Below are 19,375 nucleotides of genomic sequence, written 5' to 3'. Positions count from 1 at the left end.
GGGGCTCGATGTGCCCGGCGTTTAAGCGTGCTGCAAAATCCAAGTGCAGGTAAAGCAGCTGGCTTGCTCGGCTTCGCCCGAGTGTTTGGTGTGCGCAGGTTTAGAGGAAACGGCGGAACACGTGTTGTTCGTGTGCTCACGTTTTCGCGCAATGCGTGACCACATGCTTGCCACATGTGGTCTGGACACTACCCCGGACAACCTAGTTCGGAGGATGTGTAAAGACGAAGTTGGCTGGAACGCCGTTTTATCGGCTATCGCCCAAATCGTCTCGGAGCTACACAGAAGGTGGCGCGTGGAATCAAGGATGGCTAGTTCAGGCGCAAATAAGAGGTGGTCCAAGGGATCGGAGTCGGCTTCATGGGTCATACCGGTGGTCATGCTCTGTGGTCGAACTCGATCCTTTATCGAACAAGTGGCCGCGCGAAGAACAACATGGTATCGTCGCTTTCGCGGCGTCGGTCAACCGGGCGGGTTCCGAGCCCGAGGACGGAAAGGGGTCCTCGTCAAGGCTGGGGCAGGCGTAGGCACCGCGTCGGCAAGTCCCTCTGTGTGCTGGCGAATAGGCCCTATCGCAGAAAGGTCAATTTGGGGTGCACGCGACATCATCATTCTTGATACCAGTCGTGCAGAGGGAAGCAGGCGCGAAGTCGACCCTGCCCACCTTCCGAGGACATAGGGCGTGGTAAGGCCACCTGGAAAGCCGGCAATGCGCTGGCACGATACCATGGTGTTCTTCTAAAAAAGCGAGTCACGATGTTCGATGCTGCAAGGACACGCAGCTAACCTCGAGGGTGCGTCATGCACTGGCCCCCCTTTGAAGCATTACTTTCTGGTTGTACCGAAGGGACGATGGGCTTGGCGGCAATGGAAACGGTTTAGCTGGTCGGGGATGCAGCCCTGCCTCCCTCATTGGAGGTGGCCCCTAACCCAGCACTTCCTGGTCAACCCAGGATGTCTGTTGAGCAGATTCCCCCTCCATTGTTTAGGAAGAAAAAAAAAAAAAAAAAAAAAGTCATCGTCAATAATGAAAACTTCCAGAGTGAAGAGTCGGTCGAACCGTATCTTGCTGCTGCGCATCTGGGACTGGGTTGCGTGCTTCGTGAAGATCGGAACCAGTTGGTCCAGAATGTACAGCAAATCAGATTTGTAGGAAGATTGTTTTAGTAGGAAGGTTAAGTACCGATGCCCACGTAACGGTTTTACATCGCCACTTGCACGCAGCGTTAAAACAACGCAGTTGGGCATCGGCGCAAGGATGCTGCGTTACCGTTTTTCCCCGTTGCACACCTGCGTGATTTCAACGCCACGTGTCACGCGGAAACCTTAATGCAGGTGAGTTGAAGTTCGACCCGATGCAACAGCCGCTGCCAAATTCGTGGGTGGTAGCAGTGGTAGAAGGAAACGCTTATCAACATGAAGGGTTGCCGCGAATTGTTAGAATTTTTAGTAATAGCATTTAATGGATGGCGACATTAAAAGTTATTTTGGATTTGGAAAGCCTATATCTTTGGATTGCATAAACGCTGAAAAGTTAACCTTCCACTATTAAGTAATAAGTTTTGTGCATTTCTATGACTATTTGAAGGTTTACGACTCTTTATTGTGTAACAGTTTTAAATATGGATAGTATAAATTACGCGTACAACATCAAAGCATATATCTTAATCAATCCAGGCAAAATTCTGATCGTTTCTTTCACCTTGATTGTTATCACCTGGTTTAGTCACCATAAACAATTGATTTCCACCCGTACGTACTCCATTTTCCGCTCCATTTGATGCATGAGAGTATTTGCCTTCATAACCGTGATTATCGGTGCCATTTTTGTTTTTACGATTGATGTTACGTAGTTTGAACGAGTTTTTACCAATGTCCGGGTTATCAATCGCTGTGGATTGGTCTCCAAGTTTCTTCTGTGGTGACATTTTATCCATAAATAGTCGCCACTCATATAACTTTTGACCAGCAGCTCTTACTTCATCGACGCACTGATCATGTCCAGGGTTTCTCCCAATGGTTGGAGCATTAATTACGTCATCTAAATCAATTTTCAGTGGAGCTAAGGCAGATAATGCTCTAGAAATTCCTACCTACGAATTACAAGAAACAATTTTGTCAAACGGAATTAGCTAATATTGTTTGCTTTACCTGAGCGTGCCTTATACGGTGTTCCATTAAATCAGCTCCAAGAAGTTCTTCGTTGGGATCCATTCGAATTGGTATAATTTTGTTGATGACCCATAAGAGCGCGAGTGTTACACAAATACCCCAGCAAGCCAAGCACAAAGCTGATAATGATTGTACTCCCAACAAGTACCAGCCACCTCCTTTGAAAAGCCCTGATCGACCATTGGTTGTATCTAGAGGAATAGGGTTATCTGCAAACAACCCCACAGCTAAGACTCCTGTGAAAGAAAAATCTGTTGCTGACAAATGCATACTAAAGGACAATAAAATTCTATTGGATTCTTACTGGGACTTCTCCTGTAGATAATTTGTATAAAATGTCATATGTGGAACAATTCCATCTGATTCTACTGTCAAATGTGTTGAAAAATACTTATATGTATTTGGATGTGAACTGTAAGACCTTCCATATATTCTCATAATTGAAGATACTCACCCCAAATTCCAGCAACCCCATGAACAGCACTCGCTCCAACGGGATCATCTACGCCCATTTTGTCAAACAATGGCATACTCAAGCAGCAAAGGGCAGATCCTATTATGCCGATGACAATTGCTTCCCATGCGTGATATAGGAAGCAGCCCGCAGTTACCGACACCAACGATGCCAGAATGCCATTTATTAGGTCCACTATATCCACTCGACCATCGTTCCGAAACATTGAATATCTATTGAAATGAATTAAGCTCCTCAATTTACTACATTTATTATTCATCTTGACTTACATTATGCTGAAGCTTCCTCCCCCAAAAGAGCCCATCATGGTCATTACAGCTGCCCGTGCAGCATAAATCCATTTGGCGCCACTTACACCGTAAGTACTGCCTGAATTGAATGCCAGCCATCCCCACCAAAGGACAAAAAGTCCCATGCATGCATTAACGGGATTCCCCATAGGGAGTGGATCTGTTCCTTTGGCATACCGCCCAAGCCGTGGCCCCAGCATCATGGCAGACGCAAACGCTGAAGTTCCTCCAATCAGGTGTACCGGTCCACTGCCAGCGATGTCTACCACGCCCAAATTGCTGAGAAACCCGTGTTCGCCCCAAACCCAACCGGCAGGAATACAGTACACAATCGTGTTCAGGAACGAAAACAGACAGTAGGCTTTGAAGTTGCATCTGTGGGAAAATAAGTTTTTATTATTGGTGATATGTAGGTACTTTTAATTTTCGTGTCTGCTTCTTCTTCTAATATATAAAAAATAATTGGTCTGTGATCGCATCCACATATCTTGAAAACAGCTGGACGGATTTGATTCATCCCTTCTCAAAGATGTGCCCAACACTCAGAGATAACCAAAAACAAATGCAGGCAATATTTCTACAGATATTCTAGGTTCTCCAAACCATTCTGGAGCTTAGAACCTTGGTCTACCAAGTCAATTACGTATGGTACAGAACCAATAGCAACCCAAGGTGTACATACATGTTCTTAGAGGCCAGGCACATGGTTTACGATTTAGATATGTTCAAACCGCATGTTCTATGTTATTTAAAACATTCTGGAGTTCAGACCAATTGGTCTACAAAGTCAATTGGACTCGATACAAAGCCAATACCAAATTATAACGACTTCAATGCGTGGGCTATAGAATGGGGAAGCAGGCTGACCAACGCCAGATGTTACAGTTTGCTAAAGGCGCTTGCTAAGCTGGAAGTCAGACTGGGCAACAAAGGTACCGTTAGTACATTTCGCAGGGACAGCAGGGAGTCCATCATTGACGTGACGTTTTGCAGCCCGTCGCTGGTGAGAAACATGAGCTGGAGAGTTTGTGAGGACTACACTCATAGCGATCACCAAGGATTATTGAGCTATTTTTGTCTACCCGGGATGATCGCATACATTGTTGGATCGTAGTGGGCCGTGCGCCAATAAAGACGTCAATTTTAGGTGCTTGATTTTTGGTTCAGCTCGTTTGCATCTTTAAAAAAGCTTCGGCTGGTGGTGAGTCGGCGCCCCCCGGTGTTAAAAAATGTGGTGTGGTAATTAACTTCATTCGCGAGTGCTTATTTTTCCGTTTCATATGAGCCAATCAAAAAAACTTTGTGTTATATTTTGGGTTGAGTGTTGTGTTTTTCAGCAGTCTAGTGAGGATATCCCATGGAAGCGTAGAAGGATAAAATCCGGTGAGAGCTTTCCTTTTACTTACTTTTATATGAAGTTTCTAGGTATTTTTGCGAATTCTCGAACAATTGATTAATGTATTCACATCAATTTAAACCGATTCATCTTGAATTGACATTCAAGATTGTAAATATTGCCTAGCCAGTAACTATTGTCCTCTGCGCGAAAAAGCCTGCCCTTTGATTTTGCACCATCTAAACGGTTTCATGATCCTAATTTAGTAAGTGCAGTTAATAGAAGGATATTTGAGCAAACGTGAAAAATAAAATCTCGTGTCATGTTACCGTGATTTTTTTTTCCTCCACCAAAAAAACTCAATAGACGCTTGGATCAAATTCTTTGGTCTGTTTCATCAAAATTGAAGTAAGAGTAGATGAAGGATACCACAAGGCAGTCATATAATGGCAATATTATTTTGACAAATTGTGTAACAGCAAATTTGTCGATTTAGAATGATGCACCGATGCAAAATTTAGTGTATTCTTGTTAAGAAAATTCACCAAACATAATTTTTGTATACTAAAACTTTTGTACATGACTGCTATATTTAATGACACTCCTCGAGTATGCCTTAACTTGTTCAATCTATTATGCGCTCAATCCGGTAAATGTCAGCCTTGAATATTACTTTCTTTCACTCAGTTTGTACATTAGTACGCATGTTCGCGGTGATGTGACGTTCATGATGCACTACGTGTCTAGTTACATGTTTGAATCTCGCTCATTACAAAAACATATACAGATATCAATATTTCCCTAACAATTTCAATTAGAAACAAAAAGGGGGAAGGGATTTAAATATTTAACTTTCTTTCTCGTTTCAGAGAGCGATCAATGGCGCTTAAACCTAGGCTTATTAGCCAGGGCAAGTTTAATAGCTTCGCCCCATCCCAGCAAAATCATCAATGGAGTGACATAAATTTCTTAGCATGGTCATTCCCAACGTGTATTCATCATATCATTTGCTTATGATGATACTCCTAAACTATATTCCCTTCCAACCATCCAACTCCTTGACATCTATGAGGGCGTCGGTGAGTCGCTGGCCTCTCTTTAAGTAGATGTCATATCATCATTTCCTTCCCTTCCCTAGTAACGGAGAAGATGGGCGTGGCCAGCAATGATAGCTTTCATGCTTTATCATTTTGGACCTCCAATTGGGTTACTATTAATTCCCAAATAGTAATCCATAAGCAGTTGGGGTGAGAAAGATAAAGAATATACATGACAGCTATCAGTATGCAATCTACGAAATACTCCGTTACAACGCAACGCAACGCAACTACACTCATAGCGATCACCAAGCGATCCGGTATAGTGTTGGAACACGGCTACCGACAACTCGGAGAGGGAGGAGCGATAAGGACTACCGGGCGAGATGGAAGACAAAGGACTTTGACAAGGAGCTTTTCATTGAAGCACTTCGAGTTGACAGCGGCGCAACAAATGTGGAAGCAGATGAACTGACGGAAACGTTAGCGAGGGCTTCGGTGCGTCGATGCCAAACTGGAGCCATTGGACAGCCAACGCCCAAATTACTGGTGGAACTGCCTGTCTCAGGGCCAGGAGACGTTTTCAGAGGGCAAGGTCTGAAACGGTAAGAGAAAAACCTAAAATAGTTTTCCGGGAAGCCAGAGCGGCTTTCAAACGAAAGATCAAAGTCAGCAAGTCAGTGACTGATCGACGGTGGATTCAATTAAGGCGGTCGTTGAAGTTGCAGAGAAAGCATCCACGAAAAAGAGGTGCGGCAATCGTTTCTGCGCTGTAGTAACGATTGACGTCAAAAACGCATTTAACAGTGCCTGGGAGGCCATCGCCGTAACGCTGTATGGAATACGGGTCCCTGGCTATTTGTGTAGAATCCTTAAGAGCTACTTCCAAAACCGGATTCTGGTCTACGATACGAATTCGGGGCAGAAGTCGATTAGGGTTACGGCGGGTGTTTCGCAAGGCTCCATACTTGGCGTTACATACATACATAACGTTCCACTTGCTGTGGAACGTTATGTACAACGGGGTGCGAAAGCTGAAGTTGCCCAAAGGCGTGAAAATCTTCGGATTTGCGGATTATGTCGTTCTAATGATAACCGGAGAGTCGCTGGAAGAGGTAGAAGTTCTGGTTGTGTAGACGACCGACGCAGTTGAAAACTGGATAAATGGAGTGAAGCTGCAGCTTGCTCACCACAAAACAGAAGTTATGCTGGTCAGCTACTGCCGAATCATCCAGCGAATGCAGATTATTGTCGAAGAGCACGGCATACCGTCTGTTCGGGTTTTGAGACATGTAGGAGTGATGATCGATGACCGGTTGATTTTCAACACCCATATCGACTATTCCTATGAGAATGCGGCTAAGATGGTCACTACGCTTGCAAGGATCATGCCGAACGTCAGGTGAATAGCGTGTTTCGTCTAATTGCCATTCGAGTGGCGAGTGCGTACCGAACCATTTCGTCAGAGATAGTTTGCGTTATCGCAAGGATGATTCCAATCTGCATAACCTTAGCAGAGGATATCGAGTGCTACCAACGGAGAGGTACCAGCAATGTTAGGGAGACGGTGAGACTGGATTCTATGGTGAAGTGGCAGCAGGAGTGGTACAATGCAGATAATTGTAGGTAGACCCACCGGCTCATCCCCAATGTGTCGATGTGGGTGAACAGGGAGCATGGAGAGATGAACTTTCACCTCACTCAGTTCCTATCCGGGCACAGCTGTTTTCGCCAATATCTGCACCGTGTGGCCATGCGTCATCGCCATTCGGCCCGACGTGTATCAACGTAGGAAAGTATCCAGAGCACGTGTTATTTGATTGTCCGAGATTTGCGGACACACGTAGAGGAATGCCTCCCATAAGGGCGGACAACATCGCAGAGTGAATGTGTCACGATGAAGATACGTGGAATGCGGTAAGCACAGTCGTGGCGTACTGTTAGAGCTGTAGCGTATATGGAGAAGAGACCAGCAAATAAGCGTCGGCTCGGAGGCAAATCCAGCACAGTGAGCAGTGTTTGTCCTCGGGTCATCGGGGCGCCGATGAACCGGAAGTCTTCTGCCAGCCGGAATCGTCGGACCGACCTCGGCACTCGAGCCAACCCGCTGAAGAAAGAAGAAAGAGGAAGGAAGTGCTTCGGGACGTCATCCACCACGAACTAGCTTAAGCTAGGGGCCGGAATTTCAGAAGAAGTGCATGAGCAAAACCCCGGCACCCACCCCCAGGAAGTAGTCGCAGCATCCCGTGGTCCCGAGGGGATCGAGGCAAGGAAGATAAGGGACCCGGATTTATCCGGAAGGCTCATTTTTAGCAGGTCGGGCAAGAGCTCAGCCCTGTTCGCCTTCGAGCATAGTATGGATGCTCCGGTGTCTGTCGCGCAGATTTTTCAATAGCCTTTAAAACCTGTAAAAAAATACACACACACATACATACAGACATCACCTCGGTTTGTCGATCGGTATATAACACTATGGGTCTCCGAGCCTTCTATCATTTTTTGGTTCCTTTTTGGAGTAATCTTAAAGGCTTTCGATACAAATTTGTTGTACGAGAAAGGCAAAAACGATCCTTCCTCCAACGATTGCAGAAAGTAAGTGTAAAAATTAATGAGCTGACGATTATTTTGGGTATATAAACATGTGAATTTGGCTGAGAAATGGCTAAGGTATTGCTAAGGGGCTGTCCATAAACCACGTAGACTCTTGAGGGGGGGGGGGAGGGGTTTCGAAAAAGTCTACGAAGGGGGACGGGGGGGTTTACTAAAAGTCTACGTAGACCTTTTTTCATTTAAATTTTTTTTTTCGAAAACAATTCATACAGCAGCTTTGTGCAAAGTTCACTTGTTTGTTTGTTTTTTTTTTCGATTTTTCCGTTGTTTGCAAGACTTTACCGAAATAATCTCTCAAATTTCCCCAGAAAAATCTTGGATTTCACTGAAGTAATAGTCTGAACTACGGCTTAAAAATATCATGATTTCAACAGCAAACTCTTCTGTGTTGAGCAGGAAAATTCTCCAAAGTGTTCTATAAAAATTTTCGAAGAAATTTCAAAATTTCCACTTGAATTACATTGCAGATTCAACTAAAATATCTTCTAATTTTCAGCAGGAACTTCTATAGAAACTACAAGTGATTCTATAGAAATTACACGGGAAATTATGTCGCACTTCAACGGAAAATTCTTTAGAATTTACAAAGGAATCATTTTTGAATATCCAAGAAGAAGTCTTTAGAATTTCCAAAAGACATTCTTTAGAACTTGTAAGGGGAATCCAAAATATGCTAGCGAAACCCTTCAGAATTTTCACTGAAGATATTCTGGGGAGTTCCCGGGATTTTTTTTTTCTTAATTTCTGAAATTATTGGAATTTTTGCGAGGAATTCTTTGGACATACACTGCCGTTATACGCATAACTGTCCCATGTACATAGGAAATCCCAGCAAACATGGGACAACTATGCGTATGACGGCAGTACATATAAGCGAAATTCTTAGAAATTTTACGGCAATTTCTTGGCAGTTCTTATGCTAATTCTTTGGAATTATCGATGGAAAAATAAATTGTTGAAAACTTTCACGAGAAATTATTTGAATTTCTCACCAAAAACTGTTTGAGTTTCCACAAAAAAATTATTGCAATTCTTGTAAGAAAGCATTTATAATTTTCATGAACATTTAAATTTTTACGATAAATTCACTATTAATTCAACTAAAATTCTCCATAATTTCCTCGGATTAACTCTTTGGAATATCCATAGGATTTTTTAAAAATTTCCTCAGGAAATCGCTCCTACATTGCAAGCGAAATGTCAAAATATCGTAGGAAACCATGCTAAAATTCAACGGGAAATAATTCAAAATTTTCACTGAAAATTACTCGACATTTTAACGGGAAAACTTTTGGAGTTTAGAAAAAAAAAATCTTGGGATTTCAACAGATGATTATTCAGCGGGATATTGCATAAAATTTTCTAGAAGAACATTGAAATTATCACGGAGAGTTCTTTGGAATATTACCTGGAAATTTCAAAGATTATCAATCGGGAAATTCTACGGAATCTCCAGGAAAAAAACAATATTGGAATATTACAATATTACAATATTTCAACTCGAAATTTTTCGAAGACCTGAAAATTCTTGGGTTTTCTACAAATTTGAACCGGCTTGAAGAATTATAATTCAGATGTGAGACAGATTTTAGGCAGTGGCGCGCCGATGCAAGTGCCGGTAGCGGTGGCGCACACCTCTAGGAAGAATCAAATTCAATAGAAATTAAATTAATTGGCTTCGAGATTTGATTACAGGAGCTATCTCCTCGTTTGTCGGGTGAAGATCACTGCGTCCAGATTTTAGGACTATTGTGATATACCCTTTTACTGTGAAATACGCAAGTTATCTCAGTAACATGTTTGTCACTGAGATACCTTGGTATCGACTGAACTCAAGACCATCTATTATTGATGAATAGAGATCCTGAGTTACAGTATGTGACTCCCCCATTCTGGCGAGACTAGCTTTATGAAGCCAACCACGTCCTTGGGGGATAAGATCCATATGTCAGCAGGCCCTGAAAAGGGCTTGCTGAGAACTTTGAACCTACGTTGGGTGAGTGCACTGCAATAGCAGAGGATGTGTTCTGATGTTTCTCTCTCCTCGTCACAGAAGCGGCAATTTGAGGTTTGGATTGCTCCGATCTTTTGTAGATGGTATCTGCAGGGGCAGTGTCCAGTTATTAGACCGGTGTAGATGTTGAGATCCCTTTTGTTGAGACCTAATAGTTGTTGGGTTTTCTTGGGGTTAATCGTTACGAGCCTTTTGGATTGGCTCGTATGGGGAAGTGCATTCCAGTTTGATGTGATTTGACTGACCATATATTTGTTCAGTTCCATTTTTACAGAGCAGTCTGAGATCCCGCAGAAGGGCTCAGGGCCAATGAACCTTTCATTAGATCCATTCCTGGCTAGCTCATCAGCAATCTCGTTTCCCTCTAGACCCGTATGTCCTGGGATCCAATATAGGTAGACTCGATTGCGTATGGATAAGTTTTCAAAGCCAGAATGCATTCCCACACTAGCTTTGAGTTACAAGTGTAGTTATTAAGCGACTTAAGTGCCGCTTGGCTGTCAGAGAAAATACATATTTTTGCAAATCTATACTTTCTCCTCAGGCATAATAACACGCATTCTAATATTGCATATATTTTCGCCTGAAATACTCAGGGCCACTGTCCTAAGTGGACAGAAATGTTTGTTGTAGGGCCATGAATTGCGGATGCTGTCAGATTATTCATTTTCGAACCAGCTGTGAAGAAATTTATAGAGGCTGTTGGGACGCTTGGTCCACCTCCTTCCCACTCCTGGCGGGAAGGAATGAACACATCGTAAGGTAAGTCATAATTGACTACCGTTTCCATCCAGTCACTACAAATTCCTATTGCGGGATTTATGGCAAATTCATTTAATATGCTGAGGTGACCCGTAAGGTCTCCCGACAGCAGTGTTTTTGTTCTCTTTAACCTTAGAGCACTTTTTCCGCTTCCAGCTTTATGAATTGATCTAACCGGGCAGGTGAAGCATTGCGTCTAGGGCCAAAGTGGGTGTACTACGAACTGCACCAGTGATGGCTATGCAAGCGGTGCGTTGGATTTTGTTGAGCTTAGCCCTTGCAGCAGCCTCATTAGTTTTAGGCCACCAGACAAGGGAAGCGTAAGTTGTCCTGGGACGGACAATGGTTTTATATATCCACATGATCATACTTGGTTTTAGGCCCCATCTTTTACCAAGGGTTTTTGAACAAACCCAAAGTGTATTGAGACCTTTCTGCACAACTGATTGGAGATGAGAGTTCCAATTAAGCTTTGCGTCGAGTATGACACCTAGATATTTTACTTCACTTGAATAAACTAATTGTGTTTGATTCAAGAAAAGGGTTTCAGTTGTACCTTTCTCCGTTTGGTGAAAGGGATAATGGAAGTTTTGTAGGATTTATGCCTAGTTGATACTTTTGACACCAGGAAAAGTGTGATTTAGGGCAGATTGCATTCTTTCCACGATAACACTTTCGAATTTGCCTCGTACAATAATGACAACGTCATCAGCATATCCAACCACTTCGAAGCCTCTTCTCTCTAAGCTGTCTAGAAGCTCATCCACCACCAGTGACCACAACAAAGGAGAAAGCACTCCGCCTTGCGGACACCCCTTGTTGCTTTAACAGTGATGTATGAACCGCTAAGCTCAGAGGAGATTTTTCGATTAGCTAGCATAGCATGTACCCAGGTAACAATGCATGGGTCGAATTTTCTCCTCAATATTGCTGACCCTATAGACGAATAAGAAGCGTTATCGAATGCGCCCTCAATATCAAGAAATGCTACATGTGCAATTTCTTTTGCATTAAGTGTTTTTTCGATTTTTGAACTACCGTATGTAGTGCCGAGATCGTAGATTTTCCACTTTGATAAGCGAATTGGTTTTTTTGACAAAGGCATTGCTTTCATAAATTTGTGATTTATGTACTCGCATAGTACCTTTTCCATAATTTTGAGCATTACAGAGGATAAACTTATCGGCCTGAATGCTTTGGGGTTGGTTTTATCTCTCTTGCCTGCCTTCGGAATGAAGACAGCCCGGATTTGACGCCAATCGTTAGGTATGTGCCCCAAAATCAGACTCGCCTTAAGGAGCTATGGACAGAGGATTGAATTTAATTTCGTTTTGAATTTTTAATTGATATTGCGTTGGATTTTGTTCAGATTGATTTTGTTATGTTTGAAATTTGAATTTTACTGTAATGTTCACAATGGATTTGGAAATAAATGGATTTGTATAGCTGAATTGCTGAAAACGTGGTTGATTTTTTTATTTTTTCCAAACACGTATGATATTTTGTAAAATTTGAGAAAGTCTACGTAGACTTCAAGGGGGTGGGGGAGGGGTTTCACAAAAGTCTACGAAAGTCTACTAGGAGGGAGGGGGGGTTTGAAAATATGAAATTTCGGTCTACGTGGTTTGTGGACAGCCCCTAAGTCAAATCGGGTCAATATGGCCCGAACAACTTAAGTGTGAGGTTTTTGAGCACTGTGGGAATGTAAAATTGCATGCTTCTTATCGGTGCTGAAGTGTGGCGTGGCGGTTAAAAACACACTTCCATTTTTATTTCCGAGCAATGCCATCTAACCAGCTCTGGGTGATATGGTTCAATTCATAAAATGGTAGAAATGTGATCAACGCATGATGAAGGCAGCAAATGAAATCGCCAATAAGAAGTGTATCTTCATTTGATTTAAAATAGAAGAGGCGACATTGAAGAACAACGATGGCTCATTAGGGGACGGTGGGGAGACTTGATCACCCCCTGTTTTATCGAGAACTAAAGTAGTTTTGTTCTAGCGTATTTTTTTTTAGTATAGATCCTCTAGACAAATGACCTTTATGTGGAAATTATTTATTGCGTAGATATCATAGAAAGGGGATAAAATCTCCCCAAATTTTAGAATTGCATGTGCTGTCGAATTCAATAACAAAAATCGTTCATGTATACGTGCAGCAATTCGAAAATTTCGCGAATTTTTAAGGAAAAAATATTTAAAAAATCTGAGGGTATCCTTCTAATTTTATCAAAGCAAGTTCATGGAGAGGGATCAATTTCCCCCGAATATGTTAAAAGTCGATTTTTGACAGCACTCCAAAAAATCGATTGAGTATCAATAACAACAATAATTTAGGAACTGTCATATATCAGTAAAGGTAAATACTATATTTCTTAGAGAGTCTGTGTGGGAATCGCGTATGTTTATTTATTTTTGACTGTGATACATCGGAAATCAGAAAAGGGGATCAAGTCTCCCCAGTCTCCCCTATATATTTTCTACACCAATGGAGAAAACGTTCCAGTGTGCCAGTGTGGGTAAAATCATTTTCAAATTTTTATCATCGAGCGAGAGCTCGTTTGCAATTCAAAGGGAAAACATCGTGCTTGCGTTAGGGAGTTTACGAGACTTCTTCTTTTTCTTCGTCTTCTTCTATGGATTTTCTGATGAATAAAGAAAGCATATGCGAAATTTCAGGCAAATATGAAAATATCGACATTTGCATCGCTCACAGTTAGAAATGCACAGGTGCACCGGCACCCCCTAAAAAATTATAAGTTTTCTATAAAAAATAGGGAATTGTCCATAAAGAAATCAGGCTAAAAGCAATAAATAAATATAAAAATTCTCTAAATAATGCTAAATTTCCATTTTTTTATTTCAATTAAAAAAACATAAACTGGCACTTTTAAAAGAAAAACCCGACTTAATCCACCTACAGTGAACGCAACCCTTCTTACACTTTTGAATGGTTGTGTGTGCCCAGTGCATATTACAATTTCTATGCATATGACCTTCAATTGAATATAAAATAACTGATATTATCATGCTTTTATCGATTTCAAAATAAAAAAAGGATATTTCTGGAAATTTAACAATTTTGAAAAAATACAAAAAGACTGCAGATTTGATTTGGCAATATTACAGCTTCTGTTTAAGCCCAAAAGAGTTCAAATCGGGTCATAGACGGCTGAGATATTGGTGTGACAATTTTTCATTAGTAGTCTGAAAATATGTCTCATATTCGTATTTCACAGATATCTCTGAAACCGAATTTCCGATTGCAGAAAAAAAATTAATGGGTCCAATGACAAAAACATAGCTTTCGTTTAAAGATAAAATCGCACAAATCGGTCTAAGGACGACTGAGATCTTGATGGGACATATTTTACCAATGTGTGAAGTTGATACGTCTAATGCTTTATGTTCGTATTTCAGAGATATCTCCGGAACCCAATGTCTAATTGCAAAAACAAAATACAATGGGTTCAATGGCAAAGTCATAGCTTTCGTTTAAAGATAAAATCATGCAAATTGGTTTACAGACGGCTGAGATATTTATGTGACATTATTTTGTTAGTTTTCTGAAAATACACTTCATGTTCGTATTTCTCACATATCTCTGGAACCAAATGTCCGATTGCAAAAAAAATTGAACTCGTACAATGACAAAGTCATAGCTTTCGTTTAGTGTTAAAATCGTGCAAATCGGTCCACGGACGGCTGAGATCTTGATGTGAGATTTTTGTAACGCACACACATACGCACACACGCACACACGCACACACACACATACATACATATGCTCAGTTCGTCGAGCTGAGTTGATTGGTATATACGACTTCGGTCTCCGAGCCTCGGATAAAAAGTCGGTTTTTCAAGCGATCTTTATACCCTTCTTAGGATGTAAGAAGGGTAAAAAGGATATTTCTGGAAATTTAACAATTTTGAAAAAATACAAAAAGACTGCAGATTTGATTTGGCAATATTACAGCTTCTGTTTAAGCCCAAAAGAGTTCAAATCGGGTCATAGACGGCTGAGATATTGGTGTGACAATTTTTCATTAGTAGTCTGAAAATATGTCTCATATTCGTATTTCACAGATATCTCTGAAACCGAATTTCCGATTGCAGAAAAAAAATTAATGGGTCCAATGACAAAAACATAGCTTTCGTTTAAAGATAAAATCGCACAAATCGGTCTAAGGACGACTGAGATCTTGATGGGACATATTTTACCAATGTGTGAAGTTGATACGTCTAATGCTTTATGTTCGTATTTCAGAGATATCTCCGGAACCCAATGTCTAATTGCAAAAACAAAATACAATGGGTTCAATGGCAAAGTCATAGCTTTCGTTTAAAGATAAAATCATGCAAATTGGTTTACAGACGGCTGAGATATTTATGTGACATTATTTTGTTAGTTTTCTGAAAATACACTTCATGTTCGTATTTCTCACATATCTCTGGAACCAAATGTCTGATTGCAAAAAAAATTGAACTCGTACAATGACAAAGTCATAGCTTTCGTTTAGTGTTAAAATCGTGCAAATCGGTCCACGGACGGCTGAGATCTTGATGTGAGATTTTTGTAACGCACACACATACGCACACACGCACACACACACACACATACATACATATGCTCAGTTCGTCGAGCTGAGTTGATTGGTATATACGACTTCGGTCTCCGAGCCTCGGATAAAAAGTCGGTTTTTCAAGCGATCTTTATACCCTTCTTAGGATGTAAGAAGGGTAAAAAGGATATTTCTGGAAATTTAACAATTTTGAAAAAATACAAAAAGACTGCAGATTTGATTTGGCAATATTACAGCTTCTGTTTAAGCCCAAAAGAGTTCAAATCGGGTCATTAGTAGTCTGAAAATATGTCTCATATTCGTATTTCACAGATATCTCTGAAACCGAATTTCCGATTGCAGAAAAAAAATTAATGGGTCCAATGACAAAAACATAGCTTTCGTTTAAAGATAAAATCGCACAAATCGGTCTAAGGACGACTGAGATCTTGATGGGACATATTTTACCAATGTGTGAAGTTGATACGTCTAATGCTTTATGTTCGTATTTCAGAGATATCTCCGGAACCCAATGTCTAATTGCAAAAACAAAATACAATGGGTTCAATGGCAAAGTCATAGCTTTCGTTTAAAGATAAAATCATGCAAATTGGTTTACAGACGGCTGAGATATTTATGTGACATTATTTTGTTAGTTTTCTGAAAATACACTTCATGTTCGTATTTCTCACATATCTCTGGAACCAAATGTCTGATTGCAAAAAAAATTGAACTCGTACAATGACAAAGTCATAGCTTTCGTTTAGTGTTAAAATCGTGCAAATCGGTCCACGGACGGCTGAGATCTTGATGTGAGATTTTTGTAACGCACACACATACGCACACACGCACACACGCACACACACACACACACATACATACATATGCTCAGTTCGTCGAGCTGAGTTGATTGGTATATACGACTTCGGTCTCCGAGCCTCGGATAAAAAGTCGGTTTTTCAAGCGATCTTTATACCCTTCTTAGGATGTAAGAAGGGTAAAAAGGATATTTCTGGAAATTTAACAATTTTGAAAAAATACAAAAAGACTGCAGATTTGATTTGGCAATATTACAGCTTCTGTTTAAGCCCAAAAGAGTTCAAATCGGGTCATAGACGGCTGAGATATTGGTGTGACAATTTTTCATTAGTAGTCTGAAAATATGTCTCATATTCGTATTTCACAGATATCTCTGAAACCGAATTTCCGATTGCAGAAAAAAAATTAATGGGTCCAATGACAAGAACATAGCTTTCGTTTAAAGATAAAATCGCACAAATCGGTCTAAGGACGACTGAGATCTTGATGGGACATATTTTACCAATGTGTGAAGTTGATACGTCTAATGCTTTATGTTCGTATTTCAGAGATATCTCCGGAACCCAATGTCTAATTGCAAAAACAAAATACAATGGGTTCAATGGCAAAGTCATAGCTTTCGTTTAAAGATAAAATCATGCAAATTGGTTTACAGACGGCTGAGATATTTATGTGACATTATTTTGTTAGTTTTCTGAAAATACACTTCATGTTCGTATTTCTCACATATCTCTGGAACCAAATGTCCGATTGCAAAAAATTTAACTTGTACAATGACAAAGTCATAGCTTTCGTTTAGTGTTAAAATCGTGCAAATCGGTCCACGGACGGCTGAGATCTTGATGTGAGATTTTTGTAACGCACACACATACGCACACACGCACACACGCACACACACACACATACATACATATGCTCAGTTCGTCGAGCTGAGTTGATTGGTATATACGACTTCGGTCTCCGAGCCTCGGATAAAAAGTCGGTTTTTCAAGCGATCTTTATACCCTTCTTAGGATGTAAGAAGGGTAAAAAGGATATTTCTGGAAATTTAACAATTTTAAAAAAATACAAAAAGACTGCAGATTTGATTTGCCGCCTTAAATGGCAATATTACAGCTTCTGTTTAAGCCCAAAAGAGTTCAAATCGGGTCATAGACGGCTGAGATATTGGTGTGACAATTTTTCATTAGTAGTCTGAAAATATGTCTCATATTCGTATTTCACAGATATCTCTGAAACCGAATTTCCGATTGCAGAAAAAAAATTAATGGGTCCAATGACAAAAACATAGCTTTCGTTTAAAGATAAAATCGCACAAATCGGTCTAAGGACGACTGAGATCTTGATGGGACATATTTTACCAATGTGTGAAGTTGATACGTCTAATGCTTTATGTTCGTATTTCAGAGATATCTCCGGAACCCAATGTCTAATTGCAAAAACAAATGGGTTCAATGGCAAAGTCATAGCTTTCGTTTAAAGATAAAATCATGCAAATTGGTTTACAGACGGCTGAGATATTTATGTGACATTATTTTGTTAGTTTTCTGAAAATACACTTCATGTTCGTATTTCTCACATATCTCTGGAACCAAATGTCCGATTGCAAAAAAAAAATTGAACTCGTACAATGACAAAGTCATAGCTTTCGTTTAGTGTTAAAATCGTGCAAATCGGTCCACGGACGGCTGAGATCTTGATGTGAGATTTTTGTAACGCACACACATACGCACACACGCACACACGCACACACACACACACATACATACATATGCTCAGTTCGTCGAGCTGAGTTGATTGGTATATACGACTTCGGTCTCCGAGCCTCGGATAAAAAGTCGGTTTTTCAAGCGATCTTTATACCCTTCTTAGGATGTAAGAAGGGTAAAAATGCAATTAATATAAAAAGCGAATTTTTCATCTAAAAAATCAGCATTTTCCATTGAAAAAAGTATACATTTGATAACAATAAACAATTACAAAACATTCCCAAAAAAAATTGTTTCCATAAAAGATTAAGAACTTTCCACAAAAAAATAAATAAAGAGCAATAAAAAAATATGAAAATTTTCCATAAAGAAGTTTGAAAAAGCAATGGAACCGAGCATTTTGCCCATAGATGACCCCTTATTTAAAAGCGTTTTCTGTTCATGGAAAAGCAATTTTATCGCAACAAAAAATAAGAAAATGTTTATATCTTATTTTTTATTACTCTTTGTTAATTATTTCGTGGAAATTTAAAAAAAAAAATTATTGTGTGGACAATGTTGAAATTGTTTATTGCTATTATTTATTTATGGAAATGGAATAAAATAAATAGAATACTATTTTGAAAGGCAGGCTATGTACCACTTGGAATGTAGAGCTATTAAAGATGATAAAGAAGAATAGTATTATGATTAACTTCGTAGTTATTCACTTCACACTTATCGCATGTTATTTCATTTCATACTTGTCGCTTGTGGGAGATATTCATTCTGATCTTCATCGGTTTACTTATATGTTATACTTCGACAGTATTGTAATCTTGAATTGTCCAAATTCTCACTCATTGTTGATTACTCCGCGCATTTTTATGGGATGTTCAACAATAGGTGAGGAATTCGTTCTACATTTGGCTTACTAGTAAGTACAACTAGCTTACGTTCATTATCGACTACTATGCATTCTAGTAAAATTTCACAAATCCCCTTAGCATGTTTTCTGTATATACAATATACATATATTTACCTCTCTGCGACAGCACCGCCTACGATTGTCGTCGCTGACGCTGAGAATGTCATTTGAAACAAGTAAACGGCCATCAATTGACCCATCAAGGGGTCATTCACAGACGCATCGATTAAGAAATCTCCCAATCCAATGAAGGGATTTCGAAACACGCTTCTTCCCAACATAAACGCAAATCCGAACATCCAGAACGATAATCCTCCGAGAACAATATCAACAACGTTTCTCAGCATCATGTCCACTTCATTTTTTTGATTCACACATCCCGACTCAAGCAAAGCGAATCCAGTTTGCAATGCCACCAACAGGAAAGCACAAATCATAATGAAGGTGCCATCATTTTCACCGAAATCATAAAGTTTCGGTATGGGGGAGGTGATGTTTGACGTCTCGTTAGCAAGCGTATTCGCCACGATCGTTAGTATATCGGCCATCGTATCTATCTTTCACCCTCGACACTTCTGGAAACCTTTATTTTCGCACTGTTTGTTCGTCCATCGTCGTTCACTGTGAAATATTAACTGATTGCACACCTGTTGTCATTCCCAACTCTAACTGATGCGA

At 40.3% G+C, this 19,375-nt stretch overlaps 1 protein-coding gene across 1 annotated transcript; it reads right to left on the bottom strand.

Annotated features, from left to right (window-relative positions):
• Positions 1 to 1,587: 1,587 nt before the first annotated feature.
• LOC134211853 (putative ammonium transporter 2) lies at positions 1,588 to 19,347 on the bottom strand. The gene is made up of 5 exons (XM_062689175.1): positions 18,812 to 19,347; positions 2,917 to 3,312; positions 2,627 to 2,859; positions 2,152 to 2,408; positions 1,588 to 2,093 (listed from the first exon to the last, which is right to left on the bottom strand). Exons 1-5 carry the CDS (start codon positions 19,243 to 19,245, stop codon positions 1,665 to 1,667), a joined length of 1,749 nt encoding a protein of 582 aa, XP_062545159.1. The 5' UTR covers positions 19,246 to 19,347; the 3' UTR covers positions 1,588 to 1,664.
• Between the last annotated feature and the right edge of the window lie 28 nt (positions 19,348 to 19,375).

The sequence above is a fragment of the Armigeres subalbatus genome, chromosome 2, assembly GCF_024139115.2.
Source record: "Armigeres subalbatus isolate Guangzhou_Male chromosome 2, GZ_Asu_2, whole genome shotgun sequence".
Classification (NCBI taxonomy): Eukaryota; Metazoa; Arthropoda; class Insecta; order Diptera; family Culicidae; genus Armigeres; species Armigeres subalbatus.
The sequence above is the reverse complement of the archived record's forward strand: the minus strand, read 5'-3'. Positions and strand labels throughout refer to the sequence as shown.